The sequence below is a fragment of the Polyodon spathula genome, chromosome 4 (genome assembly GCF_017654505.1).
Source record: "Polyodon spathula isolate WHYD16114869_AA chromosome 4, ASM1765450v1, whole genome shotgun sequence".
Lineage (NCBI taxonomy): Eukaryota > Metazoa > Chordata > Actinopteri > Acipenseriformes > Polyodontidae > Polyodon > Polyodon spathula.
This window is the reverse complement of record NC_054537.1, coordinates 76,999,148-77,021,751: the sequence shown is the minus strand read 5'-3', so window position 1 is coordinate 77,021,751 and position 22,604 is coordinate 76,999,148. Positions and strand designations below refer to the sequence as shown.

The following is a 22,604-nucleotide window of genomic DNA, read 5'->3' as shown; positions in this document are numbered from 1 at the left end:
AAGGTTAAATTCAATGTGTAAATAGGCTACATTGGTTTAAGATGTAAAGGTGAAAAACATCATCCACCATAATGACATGTCTGAGCAATTAAACTGATTTTGACCAGCAGAAACACAGGGATTTGTGGTAGCTTTACTGATTTATGTATTTATTTCTAATGAAAGAGAAGTAGGTGGATTTGATTTCACAGCACAATCACAGGGTCAGTGTCTAAGAATCAGTCAATCACAGAGCATGCTTAAAATAGGCAAGGTTGGGACCCTAGATATCTCAACACTTGGTATAAATTAACAGTTTATTTCTAGGATGAAACTTAGCTTTTCGAGATATAACAAACATTCCGTACTGCTTGGAATTTAAATTAATCTGATTAGAAGATATATTATCAATAAATCAATCAGTCTTTATTTTATATAGTGCCTTTCATAGTGGACCACCATTACAAAGTGCTTTACAAGATGCAGTGACAAGAAAATCCATAATACTTTTAAATACAGAGAAATGCATAATACATTAAATACAGTGGAAAGTGCATAATACATGATAATGACATAATATGTGAAATAGTAGCAGCAACACAGCAGGTAATAGTAGATATCAGGCTTAAAGAGCATGAAAAGCAGGTGAGAACAAGTGGGTTTTGAGAGTTCATTTAAAGTGAGAGACGGTGGGAGCATCACGCAGCAAAGCTGGGAGAGAGTTCCAAAGAGTCGGAGCCATGAAGTTAAACAAGCGTGTGGTGCACTTTTGCTTGGGGATAACGAGCAGGCCAGAGTCGGAGGACCTCATCTTGCGGGTAGGGACATAGCGGGTCAGCAGGTTGAGGAGGTACCCGGGACCTGTGTGATGAAGGGCATTGTAGGTGAGCAGGAGAGTTTTGAAAATAATCCTGAACTTTACAGTTAGCCAGTGCAGCCAGTGGTGAGGTGGTGGTAAGGATCCTGGCAGCGGCATTCTGGACTAGCTGCAGTCGGTTTATGGTGCGTGTAGGGAGTCCACCATATAGAGAGTTTCAGTATTCAGGTCGAGAGGAGACAAATGCATGACAAGGTATCTCCGCATCTGGGAGGGAAAGGTAGGGACGGACTTCGAAGATGGTACAAGGAACATTTGTCCACGGAGATGTGGGCATCAAAGGAGAGGTTGCTGTCAAGAAGACACCAAGTCTTCGTACTGTGGGGGAAGGCAGCAGCAGACCGTTTCTGAGGTTCAGGGCAGCTATGTTTAGATTCTTAAGTTGAGTTTTGGATCTTACTAGAAAGAATTCAGATTTTTTTTTTAGTGTTCAGTTGAAGAAAATTGGCATACATCCAGGCCTCGATGTCTTGAATGCAAGCCGAGAGCTGGACCGTGCCAGAGGGGCTACCAGGGTCAAGTTTGAAGTAGAGCTGGGTGTCATCAGCATAGGAGTGAAACATGAGGCTGTGTTGGCGGATGAGGTGACCCAAGGGGAGCATGTAGATATTGAAGAGAAGGGGCCCAAGAACAGATTATTGGGTGACACCACAAGTGACTGGGTTTGCAACACCACTGCGTCCAGCAAAGAAAATGGACTGCATGCATCATGATAGGTAAGAGGACATCCAGGAGAGACAGGTTCCAGAGATTCCAGCATACTTCTGAAGGAGGTCAAGAAGAATGCCATGAGCTATGGTGTCAAAAGCAGCTGTTAGGTCAAGGAGGAAAAGCACAGAGGGAGCACCAGCATCAGCATTATTGAGCAGATCGTTCACAATCCGGAGCAGAGCAGTTTCAGTACTGTGATGTGGCCGGAAACCAGACTGTAGAGATTCAAGCAGATTGCTGTCCGTGAGATGTTGTCCGTGAGAGTTTTTGAGAAAAAAGGGAGATTGGGGATGGGACAGAAATTAGATAAGTCAGCCGAGTCAAGGGAGGGTTTTTTGAATACCGATGTAACTTGGGCAAGCTTAACTCTTTGCAGTCCATTTATTCAGTGCTTGTTCAGGTCCAATTTATTTTCACATGCACTATTTATTTTACACATGCTATTTTAAAATATATTTTTTTCAGAGTAAAACATGTTTAAAAGGTATTGAATTGCAAATGGACACTCAGTACTGTATCTACAGCCAAGCCCCATTTTTCACATAGCTCTTTATAGATGTGCATACTGATGAATCCTCTCCTGATCACTCGTTTTATCACCAAACTCCTCAATAATGCCGAATGAAACCGGAAAAAAGGGTGTATCTCATAGCCCAATGCATTACAGAAATAACACGGACATAACAAGGAGGTAGCTGCTTCTGCATCCAGCGCTCAAAGAACTGACTGGAAAGGGAAAATTGTATTGTTGGACCTGGTCCGACATAGGACCGCAAAGAGTTAAGGGCAGCAGGAACCGAGCCAGAGTCCAGGGACAGGTTGAGGGTGTGGATAATGGAGGGAGCAAGATCAGAAGCACAGAGGCGGACAGGGTTAGTCAGCAAGGGGTCCAGGGGGCACGTGGCAGTAGTTGATTTCAACAGTAAGCTGGAAACATCAGTAATGAAGAGAGATGAGAGCAGGAGGGGCAGCCAGAGTAGCGTCAGGGTGATCAAGTAATGGACTGGGTTTGTGGTGAGTGAGCGTAGAATAGATGATGTCAATTTTGTTCTGAAAGAAAGAGGAGAAATCATAACAGGTAAGAGAGAAGGGTGGACTGGAGTTGGATCTGTCGGTAGATGGATGTAGAATTTGGTCAATGGTCTGAAAGAGAACACTGGGTTTGCCATGTCCCATAGTTATGATTTCAGAGAAGTATTTCACCCTGGCCGCAGCAAGCGGATGTCTGTAGCTCTAGGTCCGACCAGATCTTGCTGTGAACCGTTAGTCCAGATCACCTCCACTTACGCTCGAGCTTGCAGCAGGCAGATTTAAGCAGTCGAAGTTCAAGGGTATACCATGTGCAGTTTTGATCTTTCTTGACGGTTCTGGTTGTAAGCAGGGCGACAGTGTCAATGATATGAGTAAGGGTGGTATTGTAGAGGGTAACCGCATCATCAATTGAGGACAAGAGAGTACCAGTTAGAGGGGATGCAAAGACACATTCTGAGAGTTTCAGGGGATTCGGCAGATTCTTGGGACAGAAGGAGACAACAGTATCATTAGCGGAGGAAGGAGCAGGGAGATTAATATTAGCAGTGATTAAGAAATGATCAGAGAGAGAGACATCTGAGACGGAGAGATTGGCGACATCAAGGCCCCTGGTAATGAGCAGAACCAGCGTGTGTCCTCGGGTGTGAGTGGGGACATTGACAGATTGAGAAAGGCCAAGACAGTCCAGAAGTGTGTTGAAGTCAGTCATTAGTGGGGAGGAAGGCAAGTCAACATGAATGTTGAAGTAACGTAGGAGTAGGATTTTGTCAGTTGAAGTCCAGACGAGGGAGAGGAATTCTGAAAACTTGGCAATAAAAGCAGAGTTGTTCTTAGGTGGACGGTAGATAACAGCAAGGGTGAGGGACATCGGAGAGGGGAGCTTGATGACGAGATGCTGAAATGAAGAAAAGGCAGACAAAAGAAGAACTGAGGAAGCAAGCACAGAATTTGCAATAACAGCAGTGTCCTTGCTTCGGCCAGTGAGGCGAGGTTTGTCAAAGAGGGAATAGCCCTCCGACTCTGGGTGGCTAGATGCAGTGAGTGCATGTCATTTACTGTGTTCCAGGTTTCAGCTAGACTGAGAAGATCAAGATTGGTATTGGTTGTAAGTTCGCTGAGAAGCAGAGATTTGTTAGTCAGAGAGCGACAATTGAAAAAGGAGATTTTCAAGTTTGTAGCAGGCAGCGTAGGGGGAGAAGCAGTTAATACGGGTAGGTGCAGCAGGTACTTATCAGTGTTCGTTCTGAGAGTGGAGAATGAGTGAGCCCGCTTTGTCCAGTGGATGCAGACATGTCAGGGTAGGAATGAGGCCTCTAGTAGCCATTGGGAGGGATTAGAAAAAGGTCCTCCCTCCACCTGTTCTCGGTCGGACTGCCACAGCTCGGACTACGTGTTGCGCTTAGAATGGCTAGCATTCTAAGACACTGATTGCCAATTTGTACTAACCTGTCGGCGTGGAGCCATATACTTAACACTAAATTTGCATCAACCTCACAACTCAACACGCCCCAAACGGTTTGGATAACTTAATACCTTTTTTTTTTTTTTTTAAATATGTAATTTAAGTGCAGGCTGCTTACCTAAGCAAGCAACGATTCTAACAAATAAACTACAATCAACTACCTATTTCAACGCCGATTCAAACAACAACGTGAATTCAAGCCAGGGAAAGAGCAGATACCACACCTGTTTGCAGATTAGGCTCACCAATCTACAGTACAAGTGTAATCTTATTGTTTCCTGTAAAGACAGAGACCTGTATATTTGTAAATTTCATAGATGTCATCAGGTTGACTGACCAGCAGTAGCAGAGGTGGATATGTGATACATTCAAACAAGTAATAAGGGTTGGTTAATTTAATGTTAATTCATGATAACACACGTATGTATTATTTAGAAATTGCCCCCCCCCCCCCCCCCCCCCCCCCCCTTACCATGTTACTCATCTGGTAAGTTGTTTGGCAGAGTGTCTCAGTAATAGCATTGCACTTCATGTGTGAAGATGTTGAATAGCTTTAAAACTGCATAAAATATGTTTATTTTTGTTTTAAAACTTGCTTTACCAGGACAGGCATAATGATGGCAGGATCAGACTCTTTGCTGGGGCCCAAGGATGGACAGAGGTTACCTTCAGCTCAGCTGGATGCTAAAGAACTGCTGAAATACTTCACACCTGAAGGCCAACCGAGTGGTGAACTCCAGCCATTGCAGATCCAGAGAGGGTATGCTTTAAAGATAATAAGGCGATGAAATCACCTACATTTTATCAGTCGTTTTTTATTTAAAAATTATTTGTAGTCCTAACATTTGTCATTCATATGCATAAGGTTGAATCTAGAAAATAGTTAGGGAAAGTATTGGCTAAAGAGTTGTTCCCCCTTTCTTACACATGCTGTATTTTCTTGCACGAGAACTTGATTCCTTTGGGATCAATGCTTTTCAATGCGAACCTCATTCAATACACTCACTGTAATCTATTCCACAAATCAAATCAAGTCCAATTGCTGGCTATTTTCAACATGCAATTGAAAAAAAAATCTTTTAATATCTTGAATTGAATCAAATTTAAAATCATACTCCAGCTTGATTGAGGTTGTATGCAGTTATGGCATTAACTCCCCCGCAAACTTTATACGGAAATGAATTGCACCTTGTTTTTCTTTCTCTTTTGAATTGAAGTTTTTTTTTTTGTGTGTTAAATTTAGCAGGCACAGTGGTGATATAAATTACGCATTCCCTCATGCATTAGCAAATGTGCTGTAATCTCAATAAATGTCTTTAAGAATGTATTTAAGTTGCTTTAGAAAGAATGTCCCATAATTATTCCAGCTCATAGCACCTCTTCTGTTATGTTTTGCAGCTCTTTTATTTTTGTTACTATCATGCAAGGTTAGGTAGGCCTTAGCCATCAGAAATCTTAACTACATGTTGAAGTCTAAGTTTTCAAAGTCATATATAGTTCAGCATCGCATGAAATGTGCTACAGTAGTATTCAACAGATCAGATTCCAAATTCTACATCAATTCTACAACAGTTCCTCACTGGTTTGCAATTGTACATCTCAAGCTTAAGGGACAAAGGCTCCCTTCTTCTGCTCCTGCATATAAAATATTACTTTCAAGAAAACTGCATTGTTCTGGGACCTGATTGATCTACATCGTTCACAGAAAGTATACGCACATAATAACTTGAACGGGAAATATCATAAGCTGCCCAGCTTTCCTCTAGTGCAAACTTATCTCACTACTCATCTAAATAAAAAATTAAATTTTCATCTGTGATCCAGCTACTTGTGATTTGGGCATCTAAAGAGTGCTTGGACCTGTAGTCCAGAACTTAATCTGTGGAAAAATGTAAGCTTTAAAAATGTGGGTATAGCCCTTTGCATCTCTCACATGTGGGGAACAAAGATAGCTGCTTGGATGTCTTTTCGTTACCAAATGCTTAAGGCTGGGAAACAGTCTAGCTGTTTTCTAACAAATGTTTTGCTAGTGGAATTCAATTACTGACATTTAGTTGTCAGCTTTTGGAGTTGCCGGTTCACTTATTACAAGCTCTGTCGCCAATTAGTCGGTGTGACAGGGTCTTCCTCGAGTCACGCGTGTGGGTCGCCGCTGTTCAAGCATACAGAGAGACTGAGGTTGGTGTTGAAACGCCGGCACAGGCGCGCAGGATTTATTAACAACAAAAAGAAAGTGAAAGTAAAATAAAGGCGGTCATGTGACGTTACCAGCGATGGTAACTCACAGAGGACAAATACAGAAAACCGTACAAAAAGTGCAAAATAAAACACAATACCCCAAACTACAACTCAAAAGGTGCCGTGAAAACGGCAGGCCTTGCAGCAGCCCCGATCACAGCGATCGCCATGCTTTTATCTTGACGCTCTGTTGAGACACGCCCACCTGCCTGCTGGAACAGCTGATTGCTTTCAGCTGCTGCTCCACGCAGACCGGTAATCGTCCCCAGCGGAGCGCCACAGCAGCTAAACAATTAAATCAATTGTAACAATTAACACAAAAACATACAATAAACTAATTAAGTACCAAAACGTCACAAAATAAACCCATTCCCACATATAAACCACACCAACACTAATTTACCACTGTGCAGGGCAATCGCACTGCCACAGTCGGTAACAAAAAAATAAGGCTTTTTTGTGCAACTGCTGTATTCTGTTCCAATGAGAACGGCGGATGACTTGTGGATCCTGGTGGTGAAATTCAGTAATTTTCGCAGTTGCTTACAAACCTATAAAACACTGAGCTAGAATTGTAATTTTCTACGGATGCACTGAATCCAGGTTTTTGGGATTCGGCCAAATACCAAATCCATCTCAAAAGATTTGACCGAATACCGAATCTACAAAATCTGTCAAGAAAACTGATGGAAACTGTTGAATGAAAAACAAACTGGCAGCTACTAACAAGGGATGCGCACAATCTATAGTTTTGAGCCTTTTAGTTAACAGTATTTTTATTACCGAATGCAACCGCTGGGTGTGCAGTCATATTTATGGTACCTTGTGTTAAAAATCTCATAAAATGTTTTCTTTTTAAATTCTCAACACAGTTGTATCAAGTCTGCAAGTTCTTGGTTGTGCGCTAAAGAGAGACAGTCCGCTGTCACTTTTGTAAACCTCTTTTAAATTACTTTACGATTTCAGCTTGAGTGCCATTAAGTAAGATGACACAGGCTGCAACTCCATTGTCGTTTTTTATACACAAATAAGCTTACTTGATTTGAAAAAGTCATGAACGATACAAGCAACTTCTTACATTACTTCGTTTAATTAAATGAGTAGTACACAACAAAATATGAAAACTGATTAATTTCAACAAATAACGACAACTTCTTTATGAAAAAAATATTATAGCCTACTTTAATCGTTTTATTAGCCTGCTATATTATATTAAACCAAAACAAAACTAACTTTATAATATACATTTACTGGTTGGATAAGTGTTTAGCCCCTTAAGTCAGTACTTGGTAGAAGCACCTTTTGCAGTAATTACTGCTAGGAGTCTTTTTGGACAGGTCTCTACTAGCTTTGCACAGTAGGATGGTGAAATTTCTGCCCATTCTTACAGGAATATTGCCCCAGTTCTGATAAGTTTGTTGTTGACTGTCGATGGACTGCAATCTTCGTCTCGCCATACATTTTTCTATTTGACTTTGACTGGGCCACTCAAGAACATTAATTCTCTTATTGTTCAACCACTCCAGTGTGGCTTTGGCTTTGTGCTTCAGGTCATTGTCCTGCATTTAGACCGAAAAGTTCAATTTTTGTCTCGTCTGACCACAAAACCTTTTTCCACATGTCCTGCAGTATAATCTACATGCTTTTTCATGAATTCCATACGTGCTTTAAGATTAGGCTTTTTGAGTAATTGCTTCTTTCTTGCCACCCGTCGATACAGGCCAGCTTTGTGTAGGAACCGGCTTATTGTTGATATGTGAACACTGACTCCCATCACAGACGCAGAACTTTGCAGATCTCTCAAGGTCATTGTTGGCTTCAGAGTGACATTCCGAACCAGTTTCCTGTTTGCCCAGCTGCTCAGTTTAGGAGGGGGACCTGATAATGGTAGTGTCTGGGTGTTATGATGCATCTTCCACTTCTTAATGATGGACTTCACTGTGCTGAGGGGGATAATCAGCGCCTTTGAAATTTTCTTATACCATTCTCCTGTTCTGTGCCTCTCTACCACTTTATCCCTAACTTGCTTCGAAAGCTCCTTGGTCTTCATGGTTACTTTGTTGGATCACTATGCAAGTTGCAGTTTGAAAGTCTTTATATACCTGAGGGAATTATGTACAAGTTAAACCACTTTGAGTACGCACAGGCTGAAACCATTTCACTAATTTTGTGACCTTTCAAACAAATCATTTGCACCTGAGCTAATTTAGGGATGGAGTAGCAAAGGGGATGGATACTTATGCAACTGAGATTAACCTGTTTTTTCTCTGTAAATCTTACTTATATTCTATATGCATCAATGTGGAGTAGTTTGTGTAGGTTCTACTTTTAAAGTCTAATTTGAAAGTGCTAATTCGGGTTATGAGAGATATATCCCATTAGGTAATATTTACATTTCTATTTCAGGGAACCAGGATTATGATACTAACGTTTTAGTTTTGTTGACATTTTTTTTTTTTTTTTTTTTCTCCATATTTAGCTTAAAGTATACATATCTGACCTATAATAATCATACAATATAAATTTCTTAGGATGTTGGCATGTAGAACCTTTAGAATATTCTTGTTCGACCAATTTGATGAAAAGATATCAGGCTAAATCTTTAGACGCTGATCAACACTATTAAACCCCTTTCCATTGCTAACACATGCATGTTTTATTGATCCAAATTTAAAATGTGTATATTCTGTTTGTAGTGTTTATATATATATATACATATATATATATATATATATATATATATATATATATATATATATATATATATATATACACATACATACATACATAATACATACATACATACATACATACATACACACTTTTTTTTTTTCCAGATATATACTGTTTCTATTTTTACAGGGAGAATGCTTTCCATATGTCTCCTGATTTGACACCTCGTAAAGTGCAAAAGCTGCTGTTTGACAAGGCTGCCAACTCCCATTATCACGGGATTGAGTAAGTTAATTTTTATTAAGAAATTATTACAAAATAATGTCTATTTTTTAAACCTGCCTCCATGCTGTACGTTATATAACCCATCTCTGAAACAAATAGTGCCATATTAAGCAAAACAATGTGTAGCTGTCTGCAGCTTTTATATTTCTAATTTTATGACCACCCTGTACTTCCTTAAACTGGATCTAACGCTTGGTCTTTTTGTAACTGTCAGGTTCTGCTTGGATGACAGAAAAGCTTTGGAGAAAGATAAGGGGTTTGTAAAACTTCAGTCCCGACTTATCCGATACGAGACCCTCACAACATGCACAAAAGAGTCTTGTCCGATCCCATTCGTGCTAAGTCCTGCGCCATCCCCCACAGTCCTGTCTGAGCCTGGAAGCGTTCCTGACGGGGAGGCATTCCAGTTCGAGCAGAAGGGAGAGCTGTCTAGACAGAAGCGCAGGTCCAGGGAAGTGGACAGTGGGCCTCTAAATAAAAGGTAAAACCTAGATGGGGGGGGGTAAAGTTGTTTTTTTTTCATTATCCTTGCAGCTGCTTTACATTTTTACACCATATTAGAAAATGAATCAGAGATTTTCATTTAACCTGATTGGTCAATATGAGTCTCTGGAAAAAGACCTTCAATGTTGTCTTTCAAACTATGTTTAATCTGTGTTCTAAATCAGTCCACCAGAAAATATGTAAATACAAAAAAATATGTAAATACAATATTCGATTTAATTTAGCTTTTTTCTGCTTCTGCACGCCCTCTGAATGTTGGCTTTCATTGTAGACGAAAGTGTGCTTCATCATTGTCCTACATACGTTGAGTCTATCTACTTAAATTTAGTATAGCAAATAAAAAATGTGAATAGTGTTTGCGATTAGAGGCACTACAGTAACCACAACAGCAAAAGCAACGTGTCTCTGTTTTGAATGAAAAGTTGTAGAAATCAAACTACTAGATGCGCTTACATTACTTTCAGCCACTTCATTTCAGCATATCTTCTCTAACAAAGCCAGGAGGCTTTAAATAAACTTTATGAGCACAATGAGAACAAGTGAACAAACAGCATGTATCAGCATTAACACATGGCTACTAGATATTTATAATTACTGAAATGTTATATATTGTGTGTGTGTACCATATATTTCATAACGCCCAGCCTCGATTGTCTGCCCTTATTCATATTATCATGTTTTACTGGCCATAGGTTAATAATATAGTACTGGTAAGAAATTAAAGTTACTTTAACCTCTGTGTGTGCTTGTGTGTGTGTGTGTCTGTATACATAGGTTCAACTAATTTGTACCAGAAATGTACAGTACCTGGCTAATACCTTGAACATGTGTCAGTGACTTGCTTTTTCCAAGTGCTTGTTATATGTCTTGAACAGTTCCAGCAATTTTTTGAAGGAATAACTCCAGAAAATCAAGAGTAGTTAAAATAGTATTTTTCATGGTGGTAGGCTACACAGCAGTTTGCTTTTGGATTGATTGAATGTGGCAGGTAACATGAATGTTCAGGTTTGAACGTTTTCATTTACATATGACAGGATCTTGTGTAAGTAGCGGGGTTCAGAAAAATATAGTGTTACACGTCCCCACGTGTTGCTTCAACTGTTTAAATAACATACCTGTATTTTTTTAATTTTTATGGTTAACATCCTGACAACTTTTTACACTTATAACTTTAAAGTCTGCTTCAAAGCTCTTTTCAGAATGTCCGCTCTCGTGCACTGGTAGTGTAAAGGTTATTGCCCACATTGTCAAACAGGTACGTTATTTAAACAGTTGCAGCAACACATGGGGACATGTATTTTTAAGGAGCCCCGCTACTTACTATTTAACAAAGAATTCCAGGTCATTATCTTATTAGCAGAACTCCAGCTCTACTGCCAGGAAAGACATTTCAAATTCAATGAGAAGCCTTTCTCAACTAGAAGCCTTCTGTTACACTCTGCTGTTTTGTCTTGGTTTGATTGAAATTTCCTGCCCTTGATAATGAGCAGATCTGTGAGTTGAGTGGACCGCTGCATGTAATTCGCATCGGCTTGTGTTTGCTGATGATTTGTTAGTGATGAAAGAGAAAATGTAATGGGACAATTTTGGAATTCCGTTAAATGAGCTGTTGATTGTGTCAAACGAGACAGGAAAGGAAACCAATTACATTAATGATTCTGTCAAAACTAAGAACTTACGTTTTGATTCGTCTTTTGACGAATGATAGCATATGGGTTTGGTTGTAATTCAGGAAGGGAGATATTGCTTTGTTGTTTTCAATTTGACCATACCTCATTATTTGTGCCAGAAATGATTCTGTAATTTAAAAAAAAAAAAAGCATTTTGTAAAGTTTCACCCAGTGTTTGGTTTTGTTCAGAAAGTGCATTCAGATGATAAACGGCTCTGCATCTCTGATGTATTCCCCACCCCTGCTTTTACCAAAGACTTCTCAGACCAAAGTTTGCTAAACCAATCAAAAACAATCCTGATAGATCTTTCAGAAAGAAGTGTGGACTGCAGTTGATGCATGTTAATAATGTCCTTGTTCTATAATTACTTTTTGAGGTGAAGGACAGATCAAGTTTTTTTTTTTTCTCTCTTCCTTAAAATTCCACACTTAGCACTTCACAGTGTCATGAATGCTTAACAAGTGTAACCCCTTGATTGTGTTTTATGCACAGAAACCATCTTTATTTATGTATTTATTTTATTTTATTATTATTATTTTTTAAATAGGGTTAGGATGTTACTAGTTTTACATGATACAGGAGTTTGACAAGCTTGCCGCAGCATCTCTAATTTTGAGACCTACAGTAGTAGGGGATCAAACAGAGGACTTATATATCCAAAGGCAAAACAAGTATATTTCTTAATTCAACTGCAATGTTCTAATTAGATTTTAAAAAAACTCACACAGAGATCTGTTATTGCTCAACAAGATCAATTATGACCAATGATCATGCCGAAATTAAGGGGTTACAGTACACACTTCAATGTTTATTAGAAATACATTATCTTTGCTGTATTCTGTGTTGGCTATATCCTGGCATATCCTCAACATAATTTCAATTGTTTTGATATTTTTATGCACACAGAAGATACACATGCACAGTGAGAGTAGGCATACTTTTCAGAACTAGAATCTAAAACTGTTTGGATAACTTTAGAGGCTGTTGCTCTGAGATTTATTGCACTAAATGGAGCAAAAATCATAGCATTTACAAATTTGGAAATCAATAAGTAATATGTGCGATCAAGGAGAGACTGCAATGATATTGATTTTCATTAGGCTAAATACGTAGCCTGACGTACACAGCTAAATGTTTTAATATAAAAAGTTCATATAAGTTTACTTGGAGGCAAGTTGGAGTAGTGTTTATAAATAACGGATATGTAATTGTTTTTCTAAGTTAATCAAGTATAAAGTATCACTGTAAAATACGATTTGCATATTAAAAATTGAACTTTTTTTTTTTCCTTTGCTGATCACATGCTTTTCACCTCAAAAGAGTAACTGCGTGAGAGAGGACAATTAAAAGTTGGTTCTGATTGTAAGAGGTAAAAATGCCTGTTATTTTTTATAAAACTAGAACCAAATAACTAAGTTACATTTCAAGTTATTTTTCACACTCTCAAGGTGTGCTGTTTTTCATTTTGTATTTTTTTTGTTCCCCTTTCCAAAAAATAGTTAATGGAGGAAAATATTTGAAAATATGGCCCATGGTGTTCTACAATGATTTCAGGCACTGTTAATCATGATATTTTACTGTTCCAGACTTGCTAAATCTGAGAGCATGGATTCCCTTCTGTCGCAGTATAGTGGCAGCAGTGGACCCCACCATTCTGTTTGTACCCTGAGAGATCGGCCCCAGAGGCCTGTGCCTGTGTCCTCTGCTTCTAGGAGGCAGCATGGCGCTTCTGCTCAGAATTCCTTAGCAAAAGCAGCGAACCCAAGTCAAGGAAGAACCCAGGAATATGAAAATGAAGAACAGATCAAAGAATCTCGGTCTCAAAAGCATGCTCGGGTAAGTGTTTGTCCTCTAAACTGTGGATACTGGAATGCTTTTTCTACTGAAAAACAAGGTTCTTGGGGGTCTCGGTATTGATTAGACCTTTTATGTTTTGTGAAAACTTGTCTATGATTACCATAGATAGAAAGAAAGGATGGAAATGACATGAGAATTTCACTTCAGGCATGGAGGTATACATCAAGTACAGTTGGCGCCACCTAATCGGGACTCTGGTAATCATGATTGCTGCTTAAATGGTATACAACTCTGGGAGACGGTTCTTCCCAATGCTATTTATGTCATTTAATTGGGATGTCACTTTGTTTAACTGGGATACAGTATTTTGAAGTGATGAACAAAGATCGCTTTTCAGAGCAAGACAGGTCGCGTAGCCCAGTGCAGTGATTATGCTGTGACTTGCGTAAACCATGTTGAACTCTTGAAGAAGCTGGAGTCTCCTGTGAATTCTCAGGCTGAATTCTGTTGCAAAGAAAGTTGGCGTGTCAGCATGGTAGGTGCAATTTTAATTTTGCTTAGGAATAAAAAAAAAAAATGGACTCATTTTAAATTATGTATTTAACGTCATTTCATTCTTTTTTCATTAAGAATCAAAAAAGCGTGACAAAGGTCGTCTCAATTGCCTCTAGTTTAATTGGGACAGCCGCTTATTCTGTTTTTTTCATTCTCCCGAGGCATCCCGATAAAGTGGCGCCGACTGTATAATATACCACATTGGATAGTGACGTTCTGATTTGCTTGGAAACTAATAGTTGAAGGTATACAGTATATAGTAAAGTAAATACATTCCATTGCACACATTTTTACTTGGGACATTTGTACTTGAAACCGTGAGATTGTGTTTGCTAAAAAATATTTTTCATATTATTGTCATGTTTCTTTGCCAGATGCTGACAGAAGTTGTTGCAAAAACACTAACACTTCATGGAATTGCTGCCAATCACAAATGCTTTGCAGCTTGCAGCCAACGCCTGTTTGAAATATCTAAGTTTTACCTAAAGGTTTGTGCCTGATTTAATTATTATTTCATAGACTAATAGTCTAACCCAGTGTAGAATACATTTCTGTGAGATTAGATGGTTGGAGCCCGCAGCAAACAGAACTAAGAAAATGAATGTGGTATTCTGTGGTATTTCTGTGGTTCCATTTTCATTCCATTGTTTTGTTTTTCCTTTTTACATGTGATTTATCTCTGCCAAATAAGAAATTCCATAAACCAACATAAATGGGATCTTCTTGTGAAAGTGCTGTAGTCATTGATGGTTAGCAGAGAGGTGGAAGGATTGTGTTTTTTACCTGCAGCTTGCTCTTATTATTTAGATATTTTATTCCCTGGTGTGTTCCTGGAAGCATCCTGAAAGTGTGTGTTTGTTTTGAAAGTGTGTGACTTTTTTCTCCTATATCTCAATGTTTGTTCTGTAAACTCCCACTGCTGGTACTTAACTGTTTAATTCCCAGCTTGGCTCAGTAAAGAGTGCACTAGAGCATAAGCAGCAATGAAGCTATTAAGCCCATTGCACTCATTTTCTTAGTTCTGGTTTTAATATAGAAAGTGATCAAACAAAAATGAATTGTAACAAACATGGAGCAAACGCTTTCCTATTGTGCACTTCTTGTTGTTCCATAGATTAAGAATGATGGGCTGATTTTTAAATCAAAATCATTTTGATTCACTCAGATTTGACATGCCTTAATTGTTGGTGACCAGCCTATTTTCTTCATCACTGCTACGCAAAGGCACAAATTCTGTCATCTGTATTGTAAATATTCGAGTACCTTAACGTATCTCGTATTCAATGAACTTGTACGATTTTATAGATAACTGATGAAAAATGGATGGATTCATGACCGAGAGTATAAAGGAGAGAAATTATGTGCAAGTCAGGGAACTACTGTACTTTGGAACGATATTGTAGATTTTAAACATTACGTTATAAAAAGGATATAATAAGTCAACATTTTAGTCTTCATTTTTAAGTGATTCAGTTCTGTACAGCAGTGTATTGAAGCAAAAATGTAGTATGAGCATGCGTAGCAAACAGAAAGATTATAACATATCCATATTCTGAGACCTTTTGATGGAAACAATATGAAAAGCAAACTAATTTTCATTTTAAAGCTATTTGACTTTTCTAATTGATTTGGCCCAGTGTAAATTTGTATGTATTAAAGGATTACATTACTTTCCTGTATACTGTGAAATACAAACTATTGGTCAGTCAATTTTGACGGTCAGAATTGATTTCTGGTAAAAACCAAAAAATCTTATTGTTTACCATGAATATATCCTTTAATAGTAATATTGCACTTTTATATTTGAACATACTTACTGTATATGAATACCAGCAATATAAGGGTTTCAAAAACAGAAGAACAAGTTTGTAACTGTAAGGTCTTATAAGAGGTTAGCCTTTAAAAATATTTAGACTTCTTCTGGTAAAGTCAATCAAAAAGAGTATCCAGGAATTAAAAATACAAAAGGGAACAACGCAAACCAAATGTGATACATCAGTGATCTGACACACAGGCCTCAGTTGACGGTGTTCTGAGCTGGCACCAATGTTGATGTTGTTTACTTCTGAGCCAAACTGAGCTTTTACTGAGCCGGCATGGCACAGAGATGTTAGTTTCTGAGCTGGCATCAGTGTTGATGTTATTGAGCTGAGTAAAGAAATGACTTCGTACTTCACAGTTACATAGATAGCTTACGTAATTTCCTTGATCAAAATTGGTCTTATTTCCCTAGCGTGATGCATGGTGTGAGACAAAGCACGTTGAAAGTTAACATTTGCGTTTCTTCTTCACTTTACCAGTGTCAGCAGAAACCCAAAGTTAACAAAAAGTTACGTTTCAAAACAATAATGAGTTTTGCTCAATTCTCACAGGCACCAAAGCGCTATACCCATGCATCACAAAGTCAAACGACAAGGTTTGTGATTGCAAACTGGTGATGTGCACCAGCTATGTACTGCTTGATTTTAAGAGTTAATTAACCCTGCGTTGATTCAGAGCTTACATTAAACACAGGAAAATCACACCATGTTTACAGACAGTTTCAGTGATTTCTCACCTCATTCACCATTTAAATGGGAAGCACACAGTAACAGGTTTTATAATGAAAAGGAACACTGTCTGATGAAACAATAAGAGCTTGTTCTATTTTAACTGGAACAGTGTGTACACTGCCCTACACAAGGTGCGTGGTTCAGAAAAAGCCTCTGTGTTCCAATTGTATAGTGTGTTGTTATGCGTTCCGTGACACTTAACTAAAGTTATAGCTTGTCACTTTTAACAAAAGTAAATTAGAACCAGTTTTAATTGGTTTGATTATCATTTGTACATAGGCTCAAAATAGATTAAGCAGAAACAAAGGTTTTATCATCTCTCCGAGGTTACAGCTGTACTCTGTTATGAAAAGCTAGCGCCTCTCCCACAAGGCCAAGGCAATACAAAGGCAAGAGTTTCAAAATCCTTACAATATATTGGTCCCAAAAATCGGCATTTTGTAACTAGGCTTCAAATATGTTGGTATTGCTTCTGTAAGTCTTAAACAGTTGATAAAGATGATGGAACATTGTATCACAAGTGTTTCGTAAATAAATCCAAATTTAAGGAGAAATTACTACTTTGTGATTGGTTTGTCTTAAGATTGTTGAAAACTGGAGCCGCTATGTCTAAAACATGGGACCATGTTTTTACAAACAATTGATTTGCACAAAATTTGAACATTATTTTCAACTATGAAGTTCAGTATCAAGAATATTAATAGTTGCAGTAACTGTAAATTGGACAATAAAATTACCTTTGACCCCACCCCTGGGGTATAAAAGTAAGGACCCTCGATTTAAAAGAAGTGGACAGTGCTGATGTCAACGTTTAGTTAAAGGATTTGGAATAATTAACCCTGGAGAGAAATAGTTAAGGACTCTGTTACTCTTGCTCTACAAAGATAAGCGGGCCAGTGAAACTGGACTGGAACCAACAAAACTTTCACTGCTTTTTTGTTTTTAGCTAGCCTGAGACCTTGGATACAATAACAATCTCACAGCTTCCTACGGGTGACTGCAGTTGGAAAAAGCAAAGAAAAAGGCATGAACAGACTGCCTCAACACTGTTCCTTGCTCCACTGTTAAAGGACCCAATCGTCAACTAACTTCTAAGGAACTGGTTTGACAAGTATAAACTGGTTCACGTAACTTTACCATAGACTGGGGGAATTGGTGTTTTTAAATACCCAGATAAAGATAATTAATTAATACCTGTAGGGTTTTACTTTAATTATCACTCTTAGTTCTCCCAGACGAGTTCAAGACCGCAGAGACAAAACAACTGAACAATAAAAAAAACACAACACTGTTATATCTTTTATGAATTTTATCAAAAAGTTAAGTAATAAATAGAAAAGAAGATTAGGATCACAACAGTCAGTACATTTATCTCAGCAAGCAAATATTATTCAAATAATATCTCAGCTTCAGTGTAAATGTCAATTACATGTAAAAGCAAGCATTTATTAGTTGTCTATAATTTGTCTTTTCTATAAGAATTAGTACCACTCTTTGATCAGCAAATATAATAATATAAATATGCAAGCAGGATAACTGTTTGAGAAAATGTTGGTAAATAACAAAATAAAAACTCAGTGAATTCCAATTAATAAGGCTATATCATTCTCATTGTGTTTAGTTGTTTATTTACTTTCATGAAATATTAAACTGGCCCCTTTTTGTTATGAAGCAACTTATGAGCACACCCTTTGCATTTCATAAACATCAACATTTCTGCAAATATACATGTATTACATTCCCCAACTTTCTGAAAATCTTTTCTTGAATTATATTGGAGAATACTCTATTTGTTTAGCAGAATTGGTTCAGTAGCAAGGTGAGGGAGCGGTCTGTCGTTCAGGCTTTATTCAATAAGAAAAATCTTCATGTAGAGCTGTCCTTTCCCATTCAGACAACCCTATTCATTAATTTATTCATTCATTCATTATTTGCTTTCCTTTCTTCAAAGACAGTCCATGCTAATATATTTTAAAGTCTGTTAAACAATATTTGAGTTTTCCTCCAAGTTAATTGAATTATTTATGGTGTTTGCTGGATGTTGCTTGCAGCTGGTATTTTCAGTTGTCATTCACTGCTCTTTTTTTCTCTTTGTCTGACTCTGGAATCAAGTCAGTTTCACTAAAACAAATGACTGTGCTTTTTGTGACCTTGACGGTGTTTACACACGTTGGTGTCTAGTTGCTTTAGAAACAAGAATAATTGGGGAACAACACCGGGAAATTCTAGGGAGTCAACTTAGCCTTATCATTATCACTCATCTCCATAGTTACGAGGCTAGCGCTGTTCTGTTGAGGTGCTGTGGAATTATGAATATGTTTAACCCGCTAATCACTCTTATGGTCATACAGGGGCACTCTGCGATGTTAAATTATTTGTTTGATTCAGCCCTTTATTTTCTCTTACTGATGCCATTCTGTAACTTTGTAAACTGCATAAGTGAATCATTGTTTATTCATCTAGCTATTAATATTGAGTAAAATTCTTTATTTTACCCATGTTATTATTATAGATACACATTCATCATATATTTGAACTTTTGAAGTATTGAGGCTGGCTTTCCCAGGTAATCTGAGACTACCATACTCCTCTGGTGAAGCCTAGGGGATGATGGTCTTAAACAATTTAACGCCCTGAATCTTCATGACACATGACAGTACTTTTTTTTTTTTTTTTTTTTTTTATTCTTAACAGGATCTGCAAACCTCCAGAGGTCTACACGAGGAAATGAAGAAAGCTGCCAAAAGTAATGCAAAACAGGTAATGTCAGCTGTAAGATATCCTTCTGTTTCCTGTGTTTAATTGTGGCAATACTAAAACGGATCAGAATGGAGCATCCATGTACAGTACAGTATATATCTACAGTATTTGGTGTTTCCAGGCAACATTTTTTTTTTTTTTTTTTTTAAATGGTGGTTTCCTATCAACGATGCCAGTATATTCAGACTTCCTTTGTGGTTTCAAATGTATTCCAAAGCCATTTTAATAAACAGTTTCTACAAACAATAACTATGCAGTCAAAACTGCTTATCATACCTGCTCAGGAAGCCACATACAAGTGACCAGTATTGACAGGTGCTCTTTTACAGGTAATTCATTTTTGATGTCTTGTAACATGAACAGTGTGAAGCTGAGATCTGATACCTGGTTGTTTTTGATATTTTGCAGGTAATTGACTGGGTGTTGGAAAAGACTTCTAAAAAATGATTCTACTGATGGGACTTTTGTGAGTGTGTCGCAATCAGTTAGCTGTTTGTACTCGTTGTGTTAATGAAAGGCTGCTTGTCTTCCAATTTCATTAATACCATTAAGAGGGATTAGCAAAAGCTTAGTGGAGAGAATGTTGATTCTAGGATCTCAACACAAAGTTGTTGGTTAAACTGTGCACATTTGGTCATTTTAAAGGGGTCTGAAGGAGTTGAATTTGAGTGTTGACTATTAAGTAGTACAACATATTGCATTTTGTATGTATTACCACATATTCTCTGAAGAATCAAATGTGATTTGTTGAATTTTGGTATTCAAAATAGCTACTGCATTTTTGTACTGCCCCTTTCTGTCATTATGCTTTGTGCATATTTTTGTACTGTCTGTAATAAAAGTATTTCATGCAATGGGTGTGTTTGTTAATAAAGCATTTTATCATAAAATGAGAATGAAACCAAACAACTTAAAATAAAACTGGCATTTTATTTTTATTTTAGCACTTGACTTTAGATGCAATCAATGAGATCAAGCAGTATTTGCACATTTAAAGAAAATATGATAGCATTTGTTTCTTTTTAGAGCAAATCAAAGACAGAAAGATTAAACGTTGCAAACAAATTGGCCAGTGTAAAGTTCACATGATTTATACTATTTAGTCTGATTAAAAAAAAAAAAAAAAAAAAAAAAAAACAAACAAACAAAGAAAAAACACAGCAGGCTATAATTACCTAACATTGTTCTTTTTTGCAGATGGTTGTAATTACAGTATGTAGATTGCAAACTAAAGTTAAAGGCACATCCTTTTTTAAAAAAAAAAAAAAAAAAAAAAAAAAACAATTAAGCAGAGAACAGTAGGCATGCAAAATTTGTTAACTTAAGGTATTTTGAAATTCTGTGATAGAAGTCACTGCTGCCAGGAAAGACCAAGTCAAAATGCACCCACTCCAAGGAGAATTATGAAGAAAAATATGTCCCTATGGACATTTTTTCATTGGTTTTTGATCCTGTCAAAAGTAATTTGTAAATTTACAAAGCCATCTTTGCATGGAGGAGATACGTTAAAGTCAAAATATTCTAGTAATATTTGTGTTGAGACTTAACAGGGATATTTTTAGTGTTTTTTTAGGTGTATTATAAGTAGGTGTCTACCTAAATCGCGATTTCGCAGATTACGCAGAAATCGTGAAATTGAGGGGTAACCGCGAAATTCACCTCTTTTAGGAGCCATTGCATACCGAACAAGTACGGAGAGGGAAAAAAAATAACCTTGTTTAGATGAACTACTGCACAACGCATGCACAAATACGATCGATCGCTATTTAGCTTCAGAATCACACATTAAACAAAAGGCTACTACAGATGCTGCTGAACAGAATGTAAAATAAACAGCTTTCAGAAACCAAACTGGAAAGTCAGCAAGTTAAATCAGTACTAAAACGATCTAGTACAGCCACCTCACTTCAGCCTGCTGCTCATTTTTTCGCAGTTGGAATTTTAGACCCAAATAGCCATGTTTTCTTTGTTTTGACTGTACTAATAAAATAAATTATTGGATGGGACAAATAACATGACAACAAACGTGCTGCATATATTGCCTTTATATATATGCCAGATGCCTTTGGGTAAATTAGTTTTTTGGGTTGTTTCTGATCGATTTCCACATCTGTATAACAGATCTGTATTGCCTCACACTTCCAACCAATTCAGTGGATGCAGACGTGCAGTCTCAATCTATGGGCAAGTCAAGTGCAGGGGGATGTTTTATGCTTGCCTTTAACAAATGACAGCACTCTGTTTTAGTAAGGAAGCAACTACCACTATTTTTTTAGGCTTTATAGTGTTCCGAAATACTGTCTATTTAGGTTTATTTAATGTTTAAACAGGTCCACGAAATCCTAATTTTATTCCGCAACCTACCCATGAAAAATACGTAAATTTACCGTGATTTAAGTAGACCCCTAATTATAAGAGAAAGCCGAGAACGAAAATATTTCTGGCTGCTCAACCCAAAGTAATTCTTTTTTTGCCACCTAGTACGACAATAAGATATGTCTGGTATGGAACTGTACTGTTTAAATTGGCCAATGAGTTTATTTGGAAACTGAGCTTTGAGAAGATGAGTAATTTCTGCTTTCCTAACTTAAGTGGGGTTTTGGAGTTCTAAAGATCATATGCAACTGCTGGTGATACATTTCTCTTGTTAATGTAAAATGTTTGGTCTTGAAGGAATTTTTATTAAATGTTTTTAACCTTTTTTTTTTTTTTAATGAAATGCTTACAACAGGTATGCATAATTAAATAATTAACTGGCACATCTATACTATAAATCTATGCAATTATTTACATAAAAAAAAAAAAAAAAAACATTAACATTGTAGTTGATAGTTAAATGTTTTGCCATTTATACAATATTTATTTGTAAAAAAGAGTATGTATATATATTTTTAAAAACTATGTCTACCTTATATGTAGTGTTGTTCCAGTAGATAAATACTAAACTGTAAATAAATAATTATATATCACTACAATCAGGTTCTTTTAGAATTAATAATTACAGCCAAAAGGTTTGTTCAGCTAGAAATACTAAATAATTGCTCAAGCCTATGAAGAACCCTTAATACATTTTGCTTTAAAATGATCAAAAGTATTGAATTAAACTGGGAACAGTATACAAAAAAAACTCTAAAAGGGTTACCAACTGTAACAAAACACCTCCTATTATTTTTTCACCTCCAAATTAAATTATCCTGACTGTCCACCATGCTGGCAAAGCAAAGGCACAGGTTACAGGTAGTTCAAAATAATACACGTTGTACATTGAATATTATTATAAATCTACTTAAAACACACGTTACTTATTTAACTTCAGCTTCCAGTATACCTCCTACATTGCTCTCAAATGTTCTTTACATTGTGATTCCCACCTTGTGACCTCATTCCCCGAAATGCAACTTGCTGAAAGTTAGAATTGCTTTTAACAAAAGGGAGGGCATGAGAAAGGTCAGATATGTCATTTTATACACCAGTTTAGTGTTCTTATAATAGTTGGCACAAAAAACTT

General features: G+C 37.2%; 1 protein-coding gene across 2 annotated transcripts in view; it reads left to right on the top strand.

Annotated features, from left to right (window-relative positions):
* The window catches only part of LOC121314883 (mdm2-binding protein-like), a 50,520-nt gene extending 30,345 nt beyond the window's left edge, over positions 1 to 20,175 (top strand). For both annotated transcript variants that reach the window (XM_041248615.1, XM_041248616.1), the window contains 7 exons: positions 4,666 to 4,821; positions 9,162 to 9,257; positions 9,472 to 9,738; positions 13,019 to 13,268; positions 14,159 to 14,272; positions 19,031 to 19,096; positions 19,505 to 20,175. In XM_041248615.1, coding sequence (XP_041104549.1) covers positions 4,666 to 4,821; positions 9,162 to 9,257; positions 9,472 to 9,738; positions 13,019 to 13,268; positions 14,159 to 14,272; positions 19,031 to 19,096; positions 19,505 to 19,543 — 988 coding nt within the window. In that variant the 3' untranslated portion in view covers positions 19,544 to 20,175. The remainder of the gene's footprint in view (positions 1 to 4,665; positions 4,822 to 9,161; positions 9,258 to 9,471; positions 9,739 to 13,018; positions 13,269 to 14,158; positions 14,273 to 19,030; positions 19,097 to 19,504) is intronic.
* Positions 20,176 to 22,604: the final 2,429 nt, after the last annotated feature.